Source organism: Coenobita brevimanus, chromosome 24 (genome assembly GCF_032717465.1).
Source record: "Coenobita brevimanus isolate Jiangsu-jjx chromosome 24, ASM3271746v2, whole genome shotgun sequence".
Taxonomy (NCBI): domain Eukaryota; kingdom Metazoa; phylum Arthropoda; class Malacostraca; order Decapoda; family Coenobitidae; genus Coenobita; species Coenobita brevimanus.
Window position 1 is genome coordinate 56,606,050 of NC_136977.1, and position 22,044 is coordinate 56,628,093.

A 22,044-nucleotide genomic window follows, 5' to 3' on the forward strand; every position below is an offset into this window, starting at 1 on the left:
AGTCTTAAGTAAGAAGTAAATAATACAGCTAAAGCATCAACATGTACAGTGATATCATAGTACAACACAAATTTGGAAACTATGATACAGCATATCAGTAGTAAAAGATAAAGATTTTCACCCTTTTGCAGCTTATTTCATGTAGTTCCACAACAGAAGACAATGCTACAGCTCTAGATCTTTTTCACAGGACTTCCTTATGAAAAGCACAATATTCAACTGTTAATCTCTGGCTACAGCTCGGCACGTAAGATGAAGAGATGGAAAATTTGGGTCGAGTTAAAGTGAAAAGAGTATAATGCAGTTGTAATTTTTTGCTATTTACAGTACCTCATACTTTTGTGGGTATTTGGTACTTGATCCAGTGCCATCCTATAAAATTTTATTGCTTTGTTGTACTGGCCCATCTTGTAATGAATGTTGCCCATGTTGACACGGAGCCGACCAGAGTTATTGAACATCCTGTCTTTGGTGATGACTTGGTAGGTATTCAGGGCCTCTGTATACATGTCATTGGCAGCATACTGGTTGGCAAGATTGAACAGCACCTGAAAGTAAGTTACAACATATTTCTGACATCACTATCATCTTCATCATCATTCCAACCATAATTCCTACCTAAGAGACACAGTGAGGTACGATCAAAGTACAATGAAACTGAAAGCATCATCATCATCATTATCAAAGTTTTATCTGATATGGGGAACAGATGAATGTCAGAAATATGATCACAGGCTGCCTAGTTAACAGATGAACAAATGGGATAAATTGTTGGAACATACTGAGAGCAACAGTTAGGCACCAAAACGGTAGAATGATGAAATACGTAAAATTTCAAATATCGAATGAAATAAGGCTAGAGTAAATCAGATGAAGCCTTTGCATTGCAACAGACTTTACCTAATAAAAATTACTTGGTATAGGTAATTACAGAGAAAGTGAGGTCGAGGTTGTGCCCATCTGAAAGTCCAGCCTGTTCTCGCTGACGTATAAGAGAGCGTTCTTTGCTGGATGCCTCCTTGGCTCGATCTAATGCCAAACGTACTTCACCACGAGATGCTGCCAAACATGACTCCTCTATCAGGCCCATCACTCTCCGTTCAAGAGCTTTTATCTTCTCTTCTGGGCTGCAAAATATATACTGTATATGACATAACAAGGAAATTTAAGCACAGAATTTAGATACTGTACTTTATAATACAACACATAGAGAAATATAAATAAATCAGAATAAGCAACAAATCCCAATCACCCGTTGGTGCACACTAATTTAATCTGACACAATATAAAGCATATCAAATCATAGAAAACTAAGATTAAATATATATCTATCTATCTATCTATCGCCAGATGCCATAATCCCGTAAAGGGTGGCCATTTGACTTTGAGTTATTTGTTTTACAGGGAGGGTCACTAACCCTCCACCAACCCACTTGCTGACATGTAGGGAGCTAAGTATACATACATACATATACAGTATTTGCATAAATATGTATATATCCAAATATCAGTGTGTCAGAATAACAGGGATAGTCTGTAAAATTACTGATGTTAAAAAACACAACATGGAAATGGCCCACCTGAATGTAAGATGGATGAATGGACAAGGTAGTGTATGTATGACTACAATACTTGATGTGCAAAATGATGGCACAAGCTACAGATGCAACATGAATGAGGATGGGAAAGAATTATGTTATAACACTCATGGATGGGTACAACAACACAGTAATAATTGTGGACAAAAATACATATTACTGTAATATAGGCAGATGCATAGTGTCCTTACCATTTCTCTTCCTAAAAATAAAAAGGTCCACAAGACAATTTAAGTTACAGTAAATGCACACAGTGATGTGATGGGGTTCCCACCAACCAAACTCCCTCATGAACATCATCAGTTGAGTGATGTATTTCTCATTCTACTTAAGCCACCACCACAGATTCTGTTCATTAGGATGGACCTCCAACGATGAAAGGGTAAAGTAGTTTCTAACCTCACCAATTAAAAAAAAGTCTCTTTTAAGCCAAAAGGCCTTTCCAGAGACAGTAAGTACAAAATAAAACCTGTCACCAAACTGAAGGGGTTAAAAACACACCTTTCCTCTGTTTTTGAGATTAGAGGTGGAGCAGGGCCCTTGCTGGCCTGGTTGAGAGGGTCAAATATTGCACCCTGAGAGGAGTACCCAGTGCCCCTCATGCTTGTCATGGGCCGTCTCAGTCCATCGCTTGACCCTCCTCCACCTACTTGCCCTAATGAGCTGTGTAGAGGAACCTGGGAAAAGTGAATAAAAACAATGAATTAAATGAGTTACTCTCAGGCAAGAGAAAATAAATAGGAACAATGAATTAACTCTATCTGAGGAAAATGAATTACAGTAACTGCAGCCTGAGGAAAATTATTTGAGGCAATGAATTAACTCCAAACTTCAGAAAATGGTCAACACTGAATTAACCCCAACCTGAGAAAAATGAATATGGACAACGAATTAAATCCAGCCTGAGGAAAATGAATAGGAAAAATGAATTAACTCCAGGCTGGGGAAAATGAATAGGAAAAATGAATTAACTCCAGGCTGGGGAAAATAAATTGGAACAATGAATTAGGCCTAATCATGTCAGTCTGATGATGTATTTTGCATTTCATTCTTGTTATCTAATTTTTAAAATCTTTGGATTGATATTTCAAAGTGATGAGGATAGATATAGTCTTAATCTACCCCTGAACTACATGAGGTCTCCCAAAAACTGTTTGGATATAGCAAGAATAAAAATAATTGAAACATCACTGGCACCTGGTGGTTTAGTGGGTAATTATTGTGCTCCAATCGGATTGAGCCGGTGAAGGTTTATATCCAAAGGGTGGTTGGGGCTGACTGCTCATGTAATGCCACTCAGGGATGAGTGAGGCTGGCCACTCTCATCTTAAATATCGGTGACCAACTGCCTAGCCCCGGGCTCCTACGCTCCTCATGGGGCAATGTAGGATTGGATGATGAATGGAGGGATGAAACACATCATCAGATGAAGTGGTTCATTAGATAAGCATCTGAGTGTACTATACAAAATGCAGTGCATAACTTGAATCACAGGTACCGGTATCGTACTGTATATGCACAGCTAAACGGCGACATACTAATACAGTATTGTAATTCAACCAATTACTGTGCTAGGTCCTGCAAGCAGAGAGCTATCAAGTTCAGAACTGAACATCTTTACAGAATCATAAACTACTACAGTATATATTCCTTTCCACCTGCCCATCCTCTTATTAGCATCTAAAGATGAGGTGAAGTGGGATCCAGACACAAAGAATGAGAAAGCAAAAAAGCTGGAGAACTATCAAAAGGATGCCTTGTGAAATGGGTTGCACAATCATTCACAAATCATCTAAGCCTTCAGAATCTTGGCTCCACTTCAACACCATAACCATATATGCATATTTATTTGTGTTTTCATTTTACATGAACTTTATATACACCTGATGGATAGTAATGTAGCTGACTACCAAGTTACAAAAAGGGATACCAAACCCTTGCTGTGTGCTTTTCTGTACAAGCATTCATGCACTTAAATCCACTGTTAGTTCCTTAGCTTCATCAGATTCCATAGCACACTTTCTCACATATTAATTTACCATTACTTTCAACTTTGAAGCCTATCATGCCTCCTCCCACTTCAGACTCACTCACATATTCCAGTTTCAGCCTATCTATTCTCTCAATATGGCTATACTATTGGAGCACACAACTTGTAAAAAATTAAATCAAATAGGCCAAGCAGTGTATTAATGCAACAGATTCATGCTAACTAGTTGAAGGGGTTAGAGAACACAAAAAAACACAAATAAAGAATCTCTGCAAAGAATTAAAACCTTTCTAAATGGGTCCCTACAACCATAATTTAATTACACGATAACCTAAAAATTCTTTGTCGTCTTCCCAAACAGCACCGGACATTAGAATCTACTGTTTAATGTGTATGTTCAGATGATTTAACGACACAGGTTATTAAATCATCCCATAATACATTTTCAACGAGTGTTTTTTGAGATGGTTTAGTTACATATGAATGACCAAAAACAGCAAGATCGAAACTGTGAAGTGGAGGATGACTGAATCTGGTTTAAATTATCATAAAATATAAAACACCACAGAAGTTTTCAAAATTCAACAAAATAGTTTTAATAAGCACTTAGGAAATATCAAGATACAGAACTGTAAATATAGCTTTACGTTACCCCTGTCCCTTGAGAGGTACCCAGTCGTGGCACTGCCGCTGAAGTTAGGCGTGCTGCAGTGCCTGGGCCTCGACTCTGTGTCTAGTGGAAAACATCACCTGCATTAGTAACTATACATGCCAGTCTCAGGGACATTAATACATTACTCTTCATACTTACTTCACACAAATTCCAGTTTAGTGTATGACTCAGTTCCTAACTACAGCAAAATAAGAACTGTACAAAATGTCTAATCAGAGAAATTTAACTCAGCTACCAAAAGCAAAATTATACAGTACAGTATTGTACATTCACGTCACTGAAGGTATCTAGCATAATATAGTGTAACTATAAAACACTACTGCACACTGCAATTCATTCATTAATTCATTGCCAGACGCCATGTATCCCAAACGGGGTGGCCAAGGGCTTAGAGTTAATTGTTTTACAAGGACACTACAATACTGTATATTATTCAGGCTTAATATCAGCACGTATATATGCAGAGACTGCACTGTTCTGATTATAAAACATACTGTTTACAGATGCTAAAAAAAAACTATTACTTACTGGAGGTCTGCGTCCATGGCTGGTGCGCACAGCTTCCTGAAACCCCTGGTCATTCTGCAGGTGACGGGTATCAAGAGCTGGGTGAACTTCGTTGAAGCCAGAGTATAAGTCATCATCATCCTCCCCAGCAAATCTTAAGGTTTCCATGGTCTTTGATCTTCGCAGTTTTAATCCAAAGACTCACTTCTCTGAAATTCACCACTGCAGGTCCTTGGACTAAAGAATAACAAATGTATATAAACAGCTATATATAAAGTATACCTGTACACATACAGTAAGTTCATACTGCTGTATCATACAACATACTGGACATAATAAATAAAAACAAATCAGCATTATGAAGCTTCAAGAAATGCACAGGACTTTACACAGACCTACAAAGATTTGATGATACTGTGAAGAACAAAAATAATTCTGGTTATCATATCACTTGTCTAGTTTTCCCTAATTTAAATCATATTATGACTGTATTCCAAACTCAGCATTCTTGGAAGAAATCTGATGGTACTTGATGATAAAAAAAAGGACTATATACTGTATCAAGCAACCTAAGCTTACTGTAGCTGTTTCATAGGTCTTCTTTAAAACACTGTAATCCTTTGCTCTAAGAGGTCTCCTAAGCTACATCCAATTATCTTGTGACAGAAAAGTTTAAGGTATTTACATACTGGTACGAAAGTGAGGGAGGACTGTGCATAGAAGTGAAAATACTGTGCAAGTGTCGATTCCCGATTAGATATGATTAGCTGTACCTTACAGAAGGACAAGTTAAGAAGCTGGATATGGCCCAAAATACGATCATGAGAACCAGATGGATGCAACTATACAACAAGGGAAGTGATACAAAGAGAAATGGGATAGAATAGTTTTGAAGATAGAAAGACAAAGCTTTAATATTAAATGAGGTCAGATGCCAAGGGCAAAAGAACACTGACCAAAGAGAGCATTTGAGTAGGCAAAGTGGTGGTCGGCACACAGCACTGCTGGTCTCACAGAACAAACTATCTCATTTAGGCTATACCGTACCTTCACACATAAAAATGAGAAAAGTACAGGAGTGCTGCAGAATGATGAGGAAAACAGGAAGAGAACAATACTGTATATAGTACATCTGGAAGCAAGTCTGAAAGTACAGGTGATAGCTGAAATGTACAAATTGGCAAGGACAAAGAATGCATAATGGCATTATACAAAAGAGTAGCAAAGAAAGCATTGCAGGACTGGAAAAATGGCATGGGAGGGAAGGGATCAGTAAAACATTCTCAGAATGTGAACAGTTAAAAAGGAAGGAAGGAGAATGACCCTTAAAACTGTTGCTTAAGACAAAGATGGACTCTCTTAAAGTGAAAGGGTGAGTGGGAAAAATGACTGGTGATGATATGGTGTGAAAGATGTGTGCACGGTGGAGGTTCAGTGAAATAATGAGTGAACATCTGATAACAGAATGCAAGTACTGTACTATGGAGAACCAAGAAGACGGCTTGAGACAGACAGCACAGAATGTGTAGCTGAGACATAATGGAAGGAAATTGCTCCTTTAGTGCAAAGTACCCTCCATCAAGGATGGCATCTGACAGTCTTCAAAATTACTTAAAAGGGGAACATATAAGTACGGACCAAGCAGATGGGCAAAATGTGGAATACTAAGTACAGTATATCGCTACGGTACCTCTCCAGCATTACAGTTTATCTCACTAGCAGTAATTTCATGCAGTAGTTATTTAACTCATTCACTCTGATGGCAAATAATCCTTACTACGGTAAGAGGCTGATATTCACCTTCAGTGATTTTTTGCACTGGAGAAGTTAGATATAGCCTTCACTTACCCATCCACTACAACAAAGTTGCTCTAAATACAACAATCTGGAAACAGGAGAAATTAATTGGAAAAATATCACCAAAGTCAAAAAGTCATTTAATGTGCTGGGTCCTTCATAGAGGATGGCATTGGATATACAAACTTAAATAAAGAAAAAAACCCATAATCTGAACCTCTGAGCTTCATGACTAGGTGCAATTAAGCAAAGGGTGATCCATAAAGAACCTGCCTGCATGCTCCAACGCTGTAATTCGTGTAGTAACGAAATAAGAAGAAGGGAGAATGAGATACCAGTAGATGCTGTGTTGGGATATGAGTGAAGCAGAGGAAAATTTAACCTAATTTTCACATTATGGCTTACATTATGACTATCTCTGTGATGGTACACTTACTGAGAATCAACAGTTCCTTTAATTACTAGAGCAGGAGTTGAATTCCTTTTAAGTTAAATTTTCAGCCCAAAACATGGCAAACACCAGAAGAGACTCATCTGACACCTATCCCAGAGATCAATCAGACTCTTATCATCTTTCCATTACCACCTACATAACCATATTCTATCACCCCTCAACAGTATGCTGAATCTGGCTACTATGGTACTTTTTTACTAGTTCTTTTGGTTTATTCTCTCTATACTCGGTTTTTAAAACTTATTCTAACCACAAGGAACAGGAATAAGTTTCTACATTTTACACATTTCATTTCAGTTTATACTGCCAAAAACATCACCAAAAACTTCGCATCCAGACCAAGTTACATATCATGTCCCTCTATTGGGTTTTCTGGTTATGGATTCGCGTTAGTCAATGTACGTAATGCTAGAGTATTATGGACAATAAAGACTGTCACTTTCGTTTGTTGTTACCTGCAGAAATATCCAAATACTTAATTCGACTGAAATTCTTTTATGAAATCGCTCTTCGCAGGTTTGACAGCTGAACCACACTTGACGTTTGAAGTTTTTCGCTCCTGGAATGTTGTTGACGCAGTCGCAGTGTTCACTTCATAACTATATTAAGGAAATTACAATAGCATGTCTTTATTATCTAGCCCTGGATTTAATTATATTATTGATTTTTTTTACATTAAACATTATGTTTATGCTACAAAAAAATAGCTTCATCAATATTCAAATGAGCGTCATTTAAAAATAATTTCTATGTTTAAAATATCAATTTTACATGGCTTTTTTAGCTTTATAATTATGCGTCATTATACGCGTTTGTGAATGTTTAAAATGTAAAAAAAAACTAGACACCAATACCTCATTTGATCCCTTGCACCATCCCTGTGCGCCAGCAGCTGATGTCTCACGAGTGGCTCAGTTATCTTATTTGCTCTGCTCTGTATACCATAAGACAAAATGCCCAAGAATAAAGGTACGTGCATTTTAATGCTTCATAAATTGCTTTTTGCCTGTGAGGGGTTGCTCAGGCTCTGTAGAAAAAGGCATACCGTTAAATGATCTACTGAAGGGAACAATGGTCGTGCAACGTAGTCCTATTTTTCCATGATGACCAGTGAATATTGTCTTAGCCAGAATTCTGCTTGTGTGTCGGCTGTGTGATACTGTTAGTCCCAGTATTACAGTATTTTGTTTTTGAAGTTCATAGAAGAGTTAGTCTAAGACAGTTATTGGAAAGCATTTGTTTTTTATACTCTGGTACCGTAGAAAGCAAATTGATATTCTTGCGTGATTTTGGGGTTGGTGCCCATTTTAGTCTCATTTATTGGAATGTACGATAAAATTGTGGTTTAGGGACATCATCAGAAGGACTTTTTCAGTTGTTTATTGTAGTTTCTCATTGTTTTGTTTATTTTTCATCCCTATTCAACAGTTGTTTTGATGGGTAAATATTTTTCAAATAAATTTCCAATCGCCATACATTTAAACAGAGGAGCTAGTTTTAATGACAGTGGAGTCCTTCCAAAACCTGCTAGGGGGCTAGTATTTATCTGTGTGTTTAGGTTTGCATAGATTGTTAGGTTAGGGTAGGTCAGTTCTCAGCAAGTAGTGCACACATGGCTTGTCAGTCTGTCCTGCACCTTTGACCTGTGATCATTACTCAGCTTCTCAGTGAGATCAATGCAGTGTACTTTTATCTTCACACTGTACTGTAAACCTGTCATCTGTGGTTTTTGACTCCTCAGCATTGTGTTAGACCTCATACTGGTAAGTCTCATTTTAAAATTAAGCTGTGCAGAAAAAATATGTATTATTTGAGCGGTTTTATCATCAAATGGTTATTACAACCCTCATGATAAAAAAAAAATATAGGTAATTCTTAACCACCACATGCTGGGCAATATTTAACAATATCGTCACCTCATTTTATGGGCGATTTTTTGGAAACTGCAGAAAATGGTTTGTTTTCAAGCCTTAATATCTTGGAAACTATAACAGTTAGGGAAACAGATTAATGGCCATTTTACTCATCAACTCATCCTCTTGCATATGAAAGTATCCCCAGGTCTGTAGGTTGTTGGGTTGATGAGTTATGATGTGGGGAAGAGAACTAATTTTCACTTCAAGAGCTGGACATGTTCGTGCATTTGCCTGTGGCGCTGACTATGGCCTAGCTCTCAGCATGATAATTTACTGCACCATAGATAAACTAGACCCTGTTGCATACAAGGCATACCTTATGGCACTATCACAGCCCTATTCTAGTATATATAATTGGAAAGAGGCTGTCAGGGGTGGACGATGCAATTGGCTACAGGCAGCGCAGATGGAATCAGACAAAGAGGAACCTGAAGAAAGCATTTTACACCTGGCGCAGACTAGAGACAAAGTGACTCGCCTGTGTGGTATAGAGGGGTTCCGTCCTTACCCGTTGGTGGCGAGATGAAATGGTGGCTGGATCAAAAGGTGGCGGGAAGACACTTCTGTGTGTAGCCACTACCTGGAGGTAGTGGCTACACACCCTGATTGTGACGTGTATACATGGTACCTGGTGGATGGGGGTTAAGGAGACCTAAGACCATCTCTTAAAAATTTGCAGAAATTTATACGTACCTGTGGATCTACTCAGAGATTTGATGAAGGTGTACAGAAATACATTTTCGAGTAAGAATAGGATCCATCAGCAAATGAGGAAAAGACAGTATACAATAAGGAACATGAATTGCATGACAAGGATGCCATTCGTGATCTGTTATATTCATGTCACAATTTTATAGGTACCGAAAAGGCATGCGTTGTCAAACCCGATACTCTAGTTGTTGGAGTCGATCCTCTGTTTTGGGGGATTTTGTGTATTTGATACTACTGTATTTTGTATTTTATTGATTCCATGTTCGTCTTGAAGATCGATTTCATGTCTGCCTTACACTGGTGGGAAGGCAGTAAGGTGTGGTATGGTATGTTAGGTTAATTTTGGGTAGGTTAGGTTGGAACTGATTAGGTTAAATTTAATTTAGGTTGGTTCATTTGAGATAAGTTAGTTTGGTTAACATGAAATAAGGTAATTTATAATAGATTAGGATAATTTAAGTTAGCTTTGGTTAAATTTGCGCAGACAAGGTTAGATTAATGCAGGATAATTTGTTAGCTTTGGTTAAATTTGCACAGATGAGGTTGGATTAGTACCAAAAAAAACTTTGAAATGGTGCTCGTTTGTCTCTAGCACATTGCAATGTAAAACAAAGATCTCTTATGAAATGTGATACGCCACAGTACTTATATAATAAGTTATAAAAAACATTGAAACTTAAACACGTGCTGAGTGTGTGTGTGTGCGCATTTTAATAAATAAGTTGTGGAGTGTTTAAAATGCAGTCTTTGTTTTTCATTCCTGAGTGGCACCGAAGACAGATGGACGCCATCTTGTCGTGCTCCACAGACAGATGCACACTATCTTAGCGCACAATTTGTTTGCATGAAGTTAAACTTATTAGTGTTCATTATCAAACCTAATGTAAGTTTTCTTAACCAAACTTAGTCTAATCCAACTCAACCTATGTTACGCAGACGTAACCTAACCCATCTTTTATATACAGTGTTACCCGTATGATAAGACATTTTTTCCCCCAGAAATGTGCACTCAAAAATCACCCTGCTTCTAAGTTGTAGCAAGGAGTTTGCCAACCCTCACGAACCCCAGTTACGAGATACAACCTCTCACAAACCCCAGTCATGAGATACAAGCATTCGTGAATACCGGTCAAGAGTTAAACGCACTCATGATCCCCAGTCACGAGAAATAGAGTATGCTAAACAACACGGCAGCAGGGCAGCTGAGAGGCATCATGGATCTTTTATACAATAAATATACTGTAGTATCTGGTGACTGGTTGTATGGTATTTTAAAATGGAATCTGTCAATATGTACTGATATACCGTATTAGTAATAAAGCAATAGTACGATAATGACTTTGTTGGCTGAATTGAGTGAATTCTGTCAGGGATGTGGGTTGTAAAGGTTCATTTGAACTGGTGAACATAAAAACATCAGCTGATGGGAGCTGGATGTAAACACACTGTCGCCAGTGTGTTTACACGCCTTGTAATGGCAACTATTAGTTGTTGCTGATGTGCGATGTGAATAGGTATAAAATTGCGCTGAACTAGGTACAGTACATCTAATTAATAATAACCACAAATATTTGATAACAGGTCCAATATGTGATAATTTGCTGTGCCAGAAAGAAAAATGACACCATACTGTAGAGTTGGCACCTTAGACTTACTGCTACAGTAAGCTAATAAATCCTCAATCCCCCCCCCCCCAAAAAAAAAAAAAAAAAAAAAAACTAGCATATTATAGGATATGTCTTAGGACTTGTACCGTCTTATCATACCGGTACAGGAAATACGGTAATAAAATTTTCTTTCTTTGAAAACATACTTCTGTACACACATATAATGACACAGTTCACGGGTATGTAAGAGTTTCTAAACAAAATTTTGAAGAGGCTGTTCTGTCTCTCCTTAAGGATTACCAGAATATTTAAGACACATCATTACTAATGAATGCACTTAGATGGCCAATCAGCTGCTAGCTTTCAAAGGCTTAAGGCTCTTCTTTTCTCAGATGAGATCAAATAGGCTATAGCAAGATTGACCCCAGTCTGACTGCTGTTGACCGTCAACTGAGCAGAAAGTGGTTAGGGATCTTGTTCAGATTAGAAAAAATTGCACGAAGGCCAATACATGCAGTACAGCATGATGTAAACGATATGATACCGTGCTGTATGGTACTCAACCTTTCTGTACTGATAGCATCCATGGGTGCCAACCAGTGTCAGTGTTGACAGTCTGTGTTTAGTGTGGACTGTAGATTCACTCCCCTGGTTATTAATTTCCTTTACTCACACTCTGGTAATGAACACCAAGGTTAATTTACCTTTTTAACCCCAAGGGTAATTACTACTTTCTTGACCTTCCACCTAGGATCTTCAAGTACCATTATTAAATTCTTATATTTATGGTTAACCTCACATTTTCCTTTCACATAGTTTATTAGGAGGTAATATCCATTAATTATCCTTCCAGGAAAGGGAGGAAAGAACAGGAGACGTGGTAAGAATGAGAATGAAGCAGAGAAGCGTGAATTGATCTTCAAAGAAGAAGGGCAAGAATATGCTCAGGTAATGAAATGAAACTGTACAATTCCCATTAAAACAGCATGAGGTTAGACAACAAAAGACAGAAAAAAGGAAGTTCAGGATAGGCCTCATCATCAGCATCTGCATTTCTTGCACTTCCCTAAGTTTTCATTCTGAAGACATTGTTAGATTCTAGGTTTCTGATTTATAGGTTAGAATGAAAAGAACACAGTGAATTTAGACCTTTCTCCTTTTCAGATGGAGATATATTGCTGCTTTTATAATATTGTTTTGTTGTTCATTCAGATGGCTTTTCTGATCATCCCATCATATTGATTGGAGTATGATTATTTTTTTTCCCCTTATCAAATTCAGTTGCTATATCTTATAACTGCACAGTCAGTCACAGCACAAATGGTATCCCTTAGGTTAAAGCACATAATTATACATTTGTGTGGGCTTATATTCCTTTTCCCATGATCTTTCTTGGAAAATTTAGTTTAAGTCAATGAGGTTTTCTTCAGTACTAATATTGTTGGTACCTACACCTCACACAGAGTAATATGGGACTCTTGTTACAAATTTCATGTTGGCCATGTTTACTTACCATTGTTTCAATATTTTCAGGTCACAAAAATGCTTGGAAATGGACGACTGGAGGCACTCTGCTTTACAGATGGCATGAAGCGACTGTGTCATATCCGAGGAAAGCTTCGGAAGAAGGTACTGTTTGTGTAAGGATACCGGTATATACATCACATAGCAAGTCTTGTCGGTGGGAATGAACAAATGTTAGTTATGGTTTCTCATATAGATACAACGTACCGTATGTCAGCAACCAGTTTACAAAAAGAATGTTCCATCTTTGTCACTTTCTTTGTCATGTATGAAATTCATGTACCATCTTGCCCTGTCATGCCTCCTCCAACCTTTGGACTCACATACAGTGCACCCTTTTCACAAGGCTGTTCATAGGCCTAACCATTCTCTCAAAATAACCATAACTATAGGCAAGCATACATTTGCTCTCTTATCAGTAGACTTATTATTTCCATGGAATTTCTGTTACCACCATGGGTAATTCTGTACTGAACACCTAGTTCATGTTTTGCTATTCCTTCTTGACCCTCCATTCTCTTTTGGCAAGGGATGGTAACAGTATAAGTTTCTGTTGGTTACATTATCTTTTCATTTGTCTACCACCAAGAGTCAGTTCTCCTTCCATCTGCCACTGTGTACCGTACCACTTTTGAGCACATTACCTCTTAAACCTTGGCAAGCTGTATACCTCATATGAAACACAGTGGAGGTCTGCATGGACCGAGCTGCAAGAATTATAAGCTGTGGGATAAAATTTTCATTGGTTATAAAATAATGACTTGGGGGAGGTAAACTGCCCTAAAAAGAATCAGCCCGGCAGAGGTTACTCCTCCACTGATACCATCAGGTTTCCTGTCAGAAGTTCTCATCAGCATCATCCTCCATGCATTCGTTTAGATTGATAGTACCTCAGTATATTCTTGTTTGTATATCTCTCTGTCATATCTTACTCCTTTGGTTTTTCCTATTCCAGTAGATTCCTCATACAGAGCAATTTCTTTTCATCTTCCATTCCTCCAAGTTTTTCTTGGCTTTCTTCTTGCCACATGTCTCTGTGTTATTATTTGCATCATCTAGTTTGCTTGTGTTAGGATCTGTTTTGAGAAAAGGTTATTGTTACAGCCTCAGTCCTTGAAAACAGTCTTATCCCTTGCCCAGCTGTCACTTATAAAAGATTGTCAGCAGCAGCAGCACAACATGCTCTTAGAGAATTCATTTTACTCCACCTGACCACTGGTTGTTGATCTAGTTACGTTACATTTTGCTCTGCAGTGCCCTTCATGGTCATCATGGTGTATGATATCCGTTCAGAAAGTATCTGACCGGAGGCTGTAAAAAAACAAATAGCTAACATTAGGACAATAATCTCCTTCAAGGTGTGCCCCTTCTGACTTGATACATGTATCCCGCATTCTTTCCACTGCCTGAAACATTTTTCAGAGTTGGTTTTCGGTAGCTCCTGCAGATGCTTCGTCGCATTCGTCATGATTTCTTCTCTCGTCTGAAATCAGGAACTCTTCAGAAGAGTTTTGAGCTTGGGGAATAACCAAAAGTTGCACGGAACGATGTCTAGTGAGTAGGGAGCCTGCTGTACCTGCGGGATGTTGTGCTTGGCCAAAAATTCCTGAATCAGTGGAGGAGAATGGGCAGGGGCCTTGTCATGCTGCAGCTTCCAACTTGATGCTCTCCAAAGGTCTGGTCACTTCTGTCGAACTGCATCACGAAGACTAACGCTGGGGTAGTAATGTTTGTTGACCTTCTGACCTTGTGGAGTGCATTCCAGATGCACATTACTATGGCAGTTGAAAAAAAACTGTCAACATGCGAGTGCATTTCAACTTGCTGCAGACGTGTCATGCCTTTTTTTTTTTTTTTTTTTTTTTTTTTTTTTAAAGGCAATCCTGCATGCTTCCGCTGAGACGACCATGCTTTGATTTCTAGATCCTACCCATACACCCAAGTCTCATCTCCAGTGATAATAGTCTTCAGGATGTCTAGATTGCAATTTGCACACTGCAACATATATTGAGCAACATTCATCCAAGAAAAGAGATCATGACGAGTGCGACGAAGCACCTGGAGGAGATACCGAAAACCAACTTTGAAACACGTTTCAGGCAGTGGAAAGAGTGCTGGGCTACCTGTGTCAGGTCAGAAGGGGTCTGCTCTGAGGGGGATTAGTGTTCTAGTTCAACTGGTAAGTTTTTTTTTTTTTTTACCTAAGGTCGGATATTTTCTGAACAGACCTCATAGACATTCATACTGGTACAGTACTTTCAGTATGTGCAGGCTAGCTGTTATTTGTGTTGGTGTACAAGTATGCAGGTACCAGTATATATTTTTGTGTGTGTGTGTGTGTGTGTGTGTGTGTAAAGAAAATACTACAGTACACATTATATATATATACAGCATACTGAATGTATATGTCATCGTCATTTCAGTCACTTGACCAGCATAGTGCTCCGTTCTTTGGTAGTTTTTAGAATTTCAGACAGATCCTCATAGAACAGATTTTGAAAAGATTAACCTTTTATTTTTATTATTATTATTATTTTTTTTTTTTTGTGGACTGGAATTATGTTATAAATAATTTAATGTGTATATGGGAAGATTGATAATAACTTCTGGGTTGCCATGGACAGACTTCGAAATTATATTTAGGTAACATGGCAGTGGAAATTGTATTTAGGTAACATGGCAGTATTTTTCAGCTAGAGAAATCTTTACAGCTATAGGGTAAAGAGTTTCATTTAACCTTCTCTTTACTATGAATGCATAAATTTATTCAGATTAACTTCAGACCATAATTTTCTTGAGAAAAATCCAAATAGCCAAATAGTTATGGACTGAACTGACTGATGCATTGCATATACAACTTTCAGGTGTGGATCAACCAGGGTGATATCATTCTTCTTGGACTGAGAGACTACCAGGACAAAAAAGCTGATGTGATTCTTAAATACAATGCTGATGAGGCTCGAAATCTGAAGTCATATGGCGAGATCCCAGAATCAGGTATTTATATTCCATACACGGTACAGTCTGTTTAGAATGTGTGTGTGTGTGTGTGTGTGTGTGTGTGTGTGTGTGTGTGTGTGTGTGTGTGTTTTTGCACACGCACTCATGCACACACGTACACATGGGTGCATTAGTGCGGGTATAATTAGTAGGAATGATAGTAACGTAGCTACCTTTTGCCAAATTTTCCATTCCAGAATTCATCAACAGTGATTAGGGCACCATATTTATTGAAATAGTTTCTGTTGGGATTTGGAATGTGTGATTTAGGGAATTATTGAAATAAAGGTGAAAGAAAAAGACATTGATACAGCATTGTCTTGGAATGAATGATGGTTTGACAGTGTGTTTCTGCAGATTTTTATACCTGGAATGATTGGTAATTTGGAAATGGGAGCAGTGATCCAGGTCAGGAAAGCTGCAGGTGTTAAGAAGAGGTATTAATGGATAGAAGTATGAGTAGCTGTGAAAGAAATGCTTTTTATGACAAAGATTCTGTTACCAACTACAGTAATGTGTTATGTATGCGGCTGACAGACTGGCGGTGTTGGGTGACTAATCATAATTGCGAACAGTGTAGTTAAGGTATCTGGAGGCATGTGGAGCTGATTAGAGATAGCTAAACAAATGATCAAACTTAGACATAATAGAGTGGAAATTGAGATAATAGATGATTCAGAATGCTTGTTGAGCAAAGGGAGTGCATGGAGATACTGGAAATGACACTGATAGAAGGAGAGGAACATGAAGTATGTGAGAGAGGAGTGATTATTTTGATAGTGATGAAACATGTGGCTGTTGTACTGTATGTTAAACTCTTTGGATCCTTTGTAAATGCAGTGTCAACTATAAATTACTTCATTCCCTTAGATTCTTTGTAGATGCTGTGGTAACTAAATATTTCCTCATGCCCTTAGATTCTTTCAGTAGCATACAAAGTGATAACTCTTTTTCAAAGTATGAGAGTCCCAAGAGACAGTAAAGATTATAATCAACCTATTTATTTTTGTCACTATTAGCAGAGGCTGTCAGAGCACACCAACACTGTGTTATCACATGGGTTTTAATATCAAATACCGTACAGCAGTATGCATTGATACATATTCAAATACTGTTTTCCTATTCAGGTATGTTTTGGTGGTATTATAGGATTGCTCATGTAACATTTTTGGATATTAAAAGAGCAGTTAAGGCTGTTTTATTGAAATTCAGTTATCCAACTATCCTTTGCCATTGTTGTGATTGAAACCACCCTCATTGATCAATAGTCCACTTATCAAAGGGAGGGTCATTCTTCTCAAACTACTGTAGGTGCATTAGTTATTAGTGGGTTTTCTCAAGCCCAGTAGTATGTAGATAGATAGATAGATAGATAGATATGCCAATTGGATTGAGCCGGTGAAGGTTTATACCTGAGGGGTGGTTGGGTTTTATTGCTCACGTAATGCCACTCAGGGATAAGTGAGGCTGGTCACTCTCATCTTAAATGTCAGGACCAACTTGCATAGCCCCGGGCTTCTATGCTCCTAATGGGGCAACGTAGGATTTAATGATGATGATGTGTACTTTCTTATGATTTACTGAATGATTGTTTCATCATGCTAACAACAGCGCAAGTGTTGAGAGGACTGTAAGTTTTATATGTATTTGAGTAATGAGTATCACTTTTTAGAAATTGTGAATTAAAAAAAACAATTTCCCAATCAGTCAAGGTCAACGAGAATGCAACATTCGTCGAAGATGGCATGGATGATGACATTGAGTTTGATGACTACTCAGAAGAGGAAGAGGATGTTGTTGCTGATATTGATGCGGTAAGTTTTAAGGGGTTATTTATAGAATAAAGCACTTACACTTGTATCTAAACTTCATTAGTGTTTGAGAAAGTATATCATCACATTCATTATTTTGACCCAGTTTCCCTTGTGTTGGGTGGAAAGACCAGAGCACTTTTGTTTCATATTGTGGGACAAAAATCACAGGATGAAGGAAATTTAAAGGTAGATCCCCTTTCTTTGTTGTCAGAGCTGTGGGGATGCCTGCAGCATAAGTATTGGTGAATGGTATTGTTACATTCCTATGCTAGTACAAGGTAGGAGTTTCCAGTACCCTGCCACTGCCCTTTTTAGTACAGCTATTTTATCTTCCTTGTTCTTCACCCCATTCTTGAGTGGAAGAGAGCTCAGAATGATAAAGTAAATGGAGTTTATAAAAATCAAAATTGAGATCAGAATGTAATTCCAGTACTGGTAAATAATTTTCCATAAATAGTCAATCACCCTAACCCACTAATAGGTGGGGTAGGAATGAAGATGAATCACAAGTAGGAGTGCTTAAAGGTAGAAGTATTAATAGGAGGGCCAGTGAAATGGGTCACACATTCATTTACTTGTCATTCAAGTCTTGGGAAGGGTTAGCTCCCACCTCACACAGTCCCCCCCCCCCTTTTTTTTTCTTTTCTTTTTTTTTCCAAGTTCAGCAATGAGTGCATCTCAATCCTTGTGAACACTAGATACTTCCATTTCCATATCTTGTCAGTTCTTTTGCCTCCATACCTAAATCCTTTACATATTCACTTGACATATCAAGCCATCTTCTTGGTCTTCCACCCGTCTTCCCACGCTTGTTTACAAGTACACTTCCATCTTCCTATTCTTAGCCATTCTTTTCATATGATTACTCTTATGCCTGTAAGCACATTCCATCAAGCTTTTGATCATTAAACTCCTTCAAATATCATTTTTTGTGGATCTGTATAGGTTATTCTCACCAACTTTTGCAACCCACACCCATGCTTGAACAGTCATATTTTCACTGCCCTCTCTCATGACTGTCAAACTTACCCGTATGTTGGGTGCACTAGCACACCATGAATTCCTCCTGCGGCACTCTGCATTGTTGAGTCCAGTGTCATAAGTGGCTACTTCCCCCCCCCCCCCATTGCTGTTGTCTACTTCCTTTGGGAATTAACCAGTTTTTGTGTCATTATACCAGGGTATTTAGAATAGTCACCATTTCAAGTCTTGTCACTCACCGGTACCTTGAATCAACCATCTCCCAGGAAATATCACTTTAATATTAAATGCATTTATTTTCACACCATGTTACTCAGATACCCGTGAAATGACACTGATCTTCATGGGTCCTTTTAACATTCGTCAAGCAGCATGATGTTACATACAGTACATAGTCAGGTCTGAAGTACTCCAGTCCTTCCATATTCATCATCATCTTTACTCCTGTTTTCACTTCTCACAACCTTGTCCTCATAATATAATGTTCTGAACAACTGTAGGTACATTTCACATTGTTATCTCACCCCAGCATTGATATGGAATGGCTCACTGTATTATGTTCTGTGGCTGAAATGTACAGCTCATTATAACCTCCGCCAAAGAGGTTATGTTTTACCCTGAGTTTTAGTTTGTTTGTTTGTTTGTCTGTTAGCAGGATCACTCCTAAAGTTATGAACAGATTTTGATGAAATTTTGTGGAAGGGTGGGCCATGGTCCAAGGTCCAAGGAAGAAGTGATTAAATATGGGGACAGACCTGGAGTATCCCACACAATGTCTCCAAAAGTTCTCATTTAATTTCCATGAAATTTTGTGGAAAGTTGGGCCATAGACCAAGAAAGAATTGATTAAATTTTGGGGTGGATCCGAATCCGGGATCACCAGTACTCTGAAAGTTATGAATGGGTTTTGATGAAATTTTGTGGAAGGATGGTCAATGGGCTAAGGAAGAAATTTTTACCTTTGGGGACAGATCTGGATTCAGAGTATACCACACATTGTCTCCAAAAGTTCTCAATGAAATTTTGAGGAAAGGTGGGCCATGGACCAAGAAAGAACTGATTACATTTTGGGGCAGATCCAGATCCTTTTGAATAGCAGTTGCATTGGTGGAGGTATGCACTCCCTGAGTGCTTTCTAGTTTCTGATATTTTTTATTCTTTTTCAGATATGAGAGTTCCTCCACATAGAGATGTTTGGTGGGTGCAGTTGGAAGCAGGCCTGTCATCAGATTTGTAGCCTAGGAGGGGCATGATTCTTTATTAACAGCTTTACTATATGAAACATTATTAAATGTTTTATGGAATCAGACCTCTTGAAAATATAAAACAGTTATGCAGTAGAACACCAAATCTTCATTATAACTGATAAATCACCTCATAGTAGTTTACAAGTGGCTTTATATAAGCCACTTGTGAATTACAAAGCTACATATGAATGTGATTGTAATGCAGGCAGCATGAGAGAATTATGTAAATTTAAGTATAGGAAGAAATAGTTGGTACAAATAAATTTTTCTCAACCAACAATGCATTAATGATAATTGATTGCAACACAGGTTGAAATCTCATTAAAAAAAGGGAATGTGATTCTCAGGTGTGGCATGCTTAGTGAGAAGTATGTCACATACTGAAATAATCTTCTTCCTTAAGTTTCACTTTTACAGTCACCTTGGAATAATTTATAATCAAATTATATCCCTGCAAGGTCTTTCAGTAAAATGCCTGAAAAAATTTTCATCTGTGTGAAGCACAAGCAAAGATGTTACACTGTATACAGAATTTTAGAAAGCGGGTTTTGATTTCACAAGTACCATAGGTTGACTTGCAGTCTGTTTTGAGATGGGGCAGCAGGTTGGGGGGTGGGTGGGGAGAGGGTAAAAATGATGGGCCTGCTTGGAAGAAACATCTCACTTATCGCTTGCTTAAACCAGCAAAAGTATAGCTAACATCTAATAAAGAATTTTATTTATCTTATTACATACCCACCTGGTAGTTGCTAACATTCACTGTGTAGAGACATGCACTTCCAAGCATTGTTATATAAGGAAACTTTAAATTTTTTTTTTTTTTTTTTTTTTTTTTTTTTTTTTAGGAATATATTTAGTTCTGTACAGTATTTCCACCTTTCTGTACCCATTGTTGTTAGGATACTTTTCAAGTATGTATCAGTCTCAGCATAAGATAAATTTATCATATCTATTGTAACTTTCAGTGTTATTGCAAGATATTCAGTAGTAGGTGGAAAATTGGTAAGTTCTGTTCCCTGTACAAGTGAAGTATTTGTCACAGTGATATTCAAGACTTTTAATTATTTTTTAATATAAAGCTTAATAATATCCTATGGGTTTTTCACTACAATGCAGTACCTTGTAGAGTTAAGAACTTAAGCTTATACCGGTATATCTATTGTACTTTGCTATTGACGTTCAGTGAATATGACTGCTGAAATTTTTAATAATATTCATCACTAACCTAATCCTTTATTTCATCTGGAATTGGGTCAGGGTACGTGAAGTTACGGAACATGTCAGAATTTTGGAATCAGCAGAATACTGTACCAGTAAATCAAAGACATGATGAATTCATTCTCAAGGGGACGGAGATCATTCCTCACTAAACCATGCCAATGGCCTGCAGTTAGAGCTGTTGTCTCGTGATTTTATGGTATGTGTCAGTCATAGTTAAAATGTCATACCAAATCTGAATTCAGGAAAAATACATGTATACTTAACACTACTGTATTTACAATTTTATCAACTTCAGAAATGTAGGGTATGTTCTTTGTAAACCAGAAAATGAGGGGGGGGATTTGCATAAATCCATAACTTTGGACCCTTATGTGTTTTTCACCACCTTACCCATGTGTCAAGTTGGTAGTCAAAGACTGCAAAATTTATCTGTCTACCTACATACAGCCAGACATCATAGTACCAGAAGGGGTGGGTGCAGGTGAATTGCTTCCTTGTGATCTGGCCTCTCATTAGGCCATCCTCTACTCAACTGACACCTCCCACATTCATTTACCTTTCCATCTCATCCTCAGTCTCCCCTTTCCTCTTCCCCCCTCCATCTGACTCGCTGACAAGTCTGAACATGATTTGCTGAATTTCTTTGGGAGACAATAAGGTTAACCCCCAGCATGGGAGATCTGAGCTGAAGGAATTTTTATTGGCTGGAAGATAAAGTAGTATCCCCAGGCAAAGGGATCAGCTGAAGAGTTGAATCAAATCATGGATAAATGGCAGCAGCATAGTACAGGGGTTCTGTGTTTCTTCATTGTCCTTTGTTTTATAAGAGGAGGACAAGTTTGTCCCATCCTCATGAAGTCTACTTGATATATTGTAATGAGCTGCAAGCCATAAATAGGGGGCCCTCTTCTGTACTCATGAAAACTAATGCAGTAATTGTTGGTTGAAAAGTCATGCTCATACCTCTCTTGGAGAATCTGCAAGTTGGTAGTGATAATGTAATG

At 38.0% G+C, this 22,044-nt stretch overlaps 2 protein-coding genes across 3 annotated transcripts in view; one reads left to right on the plus strand and one right to left on the minus strand.

Moving 5' to 3' along the window:
• The window catches only part of nompB (intraflagellar transport protein 88-like protein nompB), a 31,799-nt gene extending 26,821 nt beyond the window's left edge, over positions 1 to 4,978 (minus strand). For both annotated transcript variants that reach the window (XM_080267546.1, XM_080267545.1), the window contains exons 1-5: positions 4,790 to 4,978; positions 4,241 to 4,321; positions 2,100 to 2,275; positions 932 to 1,127; positions 331 to 548 (exon numbers count right to left, since the gene is read on the minus strand). In XM_080267546.1, coding sequence (XP_080123672.1) covers positions 331 to 548; positions 932 to 1,127; positions 2,100 to 2,275; positions 4,241 to 4,321; positions 4,790 to 4,936 — 818 coding nt within the window. In that variant the 5' untranslated portion in view covers positions 4,937 to 4,978. The remainder of the gene's footprint in view (positions 1 to 330; positions 549 to 931; positions 1,128 to 2,099; positions 2,276 to 4,240; positions 4,322 to 4,789) is intronic.
• A 2,907-nt stretch (positions 4,979 to 7,885) lies between these two features.
• On the plus strand, positions 7,886 to 20,911 carry eIF1A (eukaryotic translation initiation factor 1A). The gene is made up of 6 exons (XM_080267643.1): positions 7,886 to 7,988; positions 12,107 to 12,201; positions 12,787 to 12,882; positions 15,642 to 15,774; positions 17,485 to 17,591; positions 19,739 to 20,911. Exons 1-6 carry the CDS (start codon positions 7,973 to 7,975, stop codon positions 19,742 to 19,744), a joined length of 453 nt encoding a protein of 150 aa, XP_080123769.1. The 5' UTR covers positions 7,886 to 7,972; the 3' UTR covers positions 19,745 to 20,911.
• The last annotated feature ends 1,133 nt before the right edge of the window (positions 20,912 to 22,044 follow it).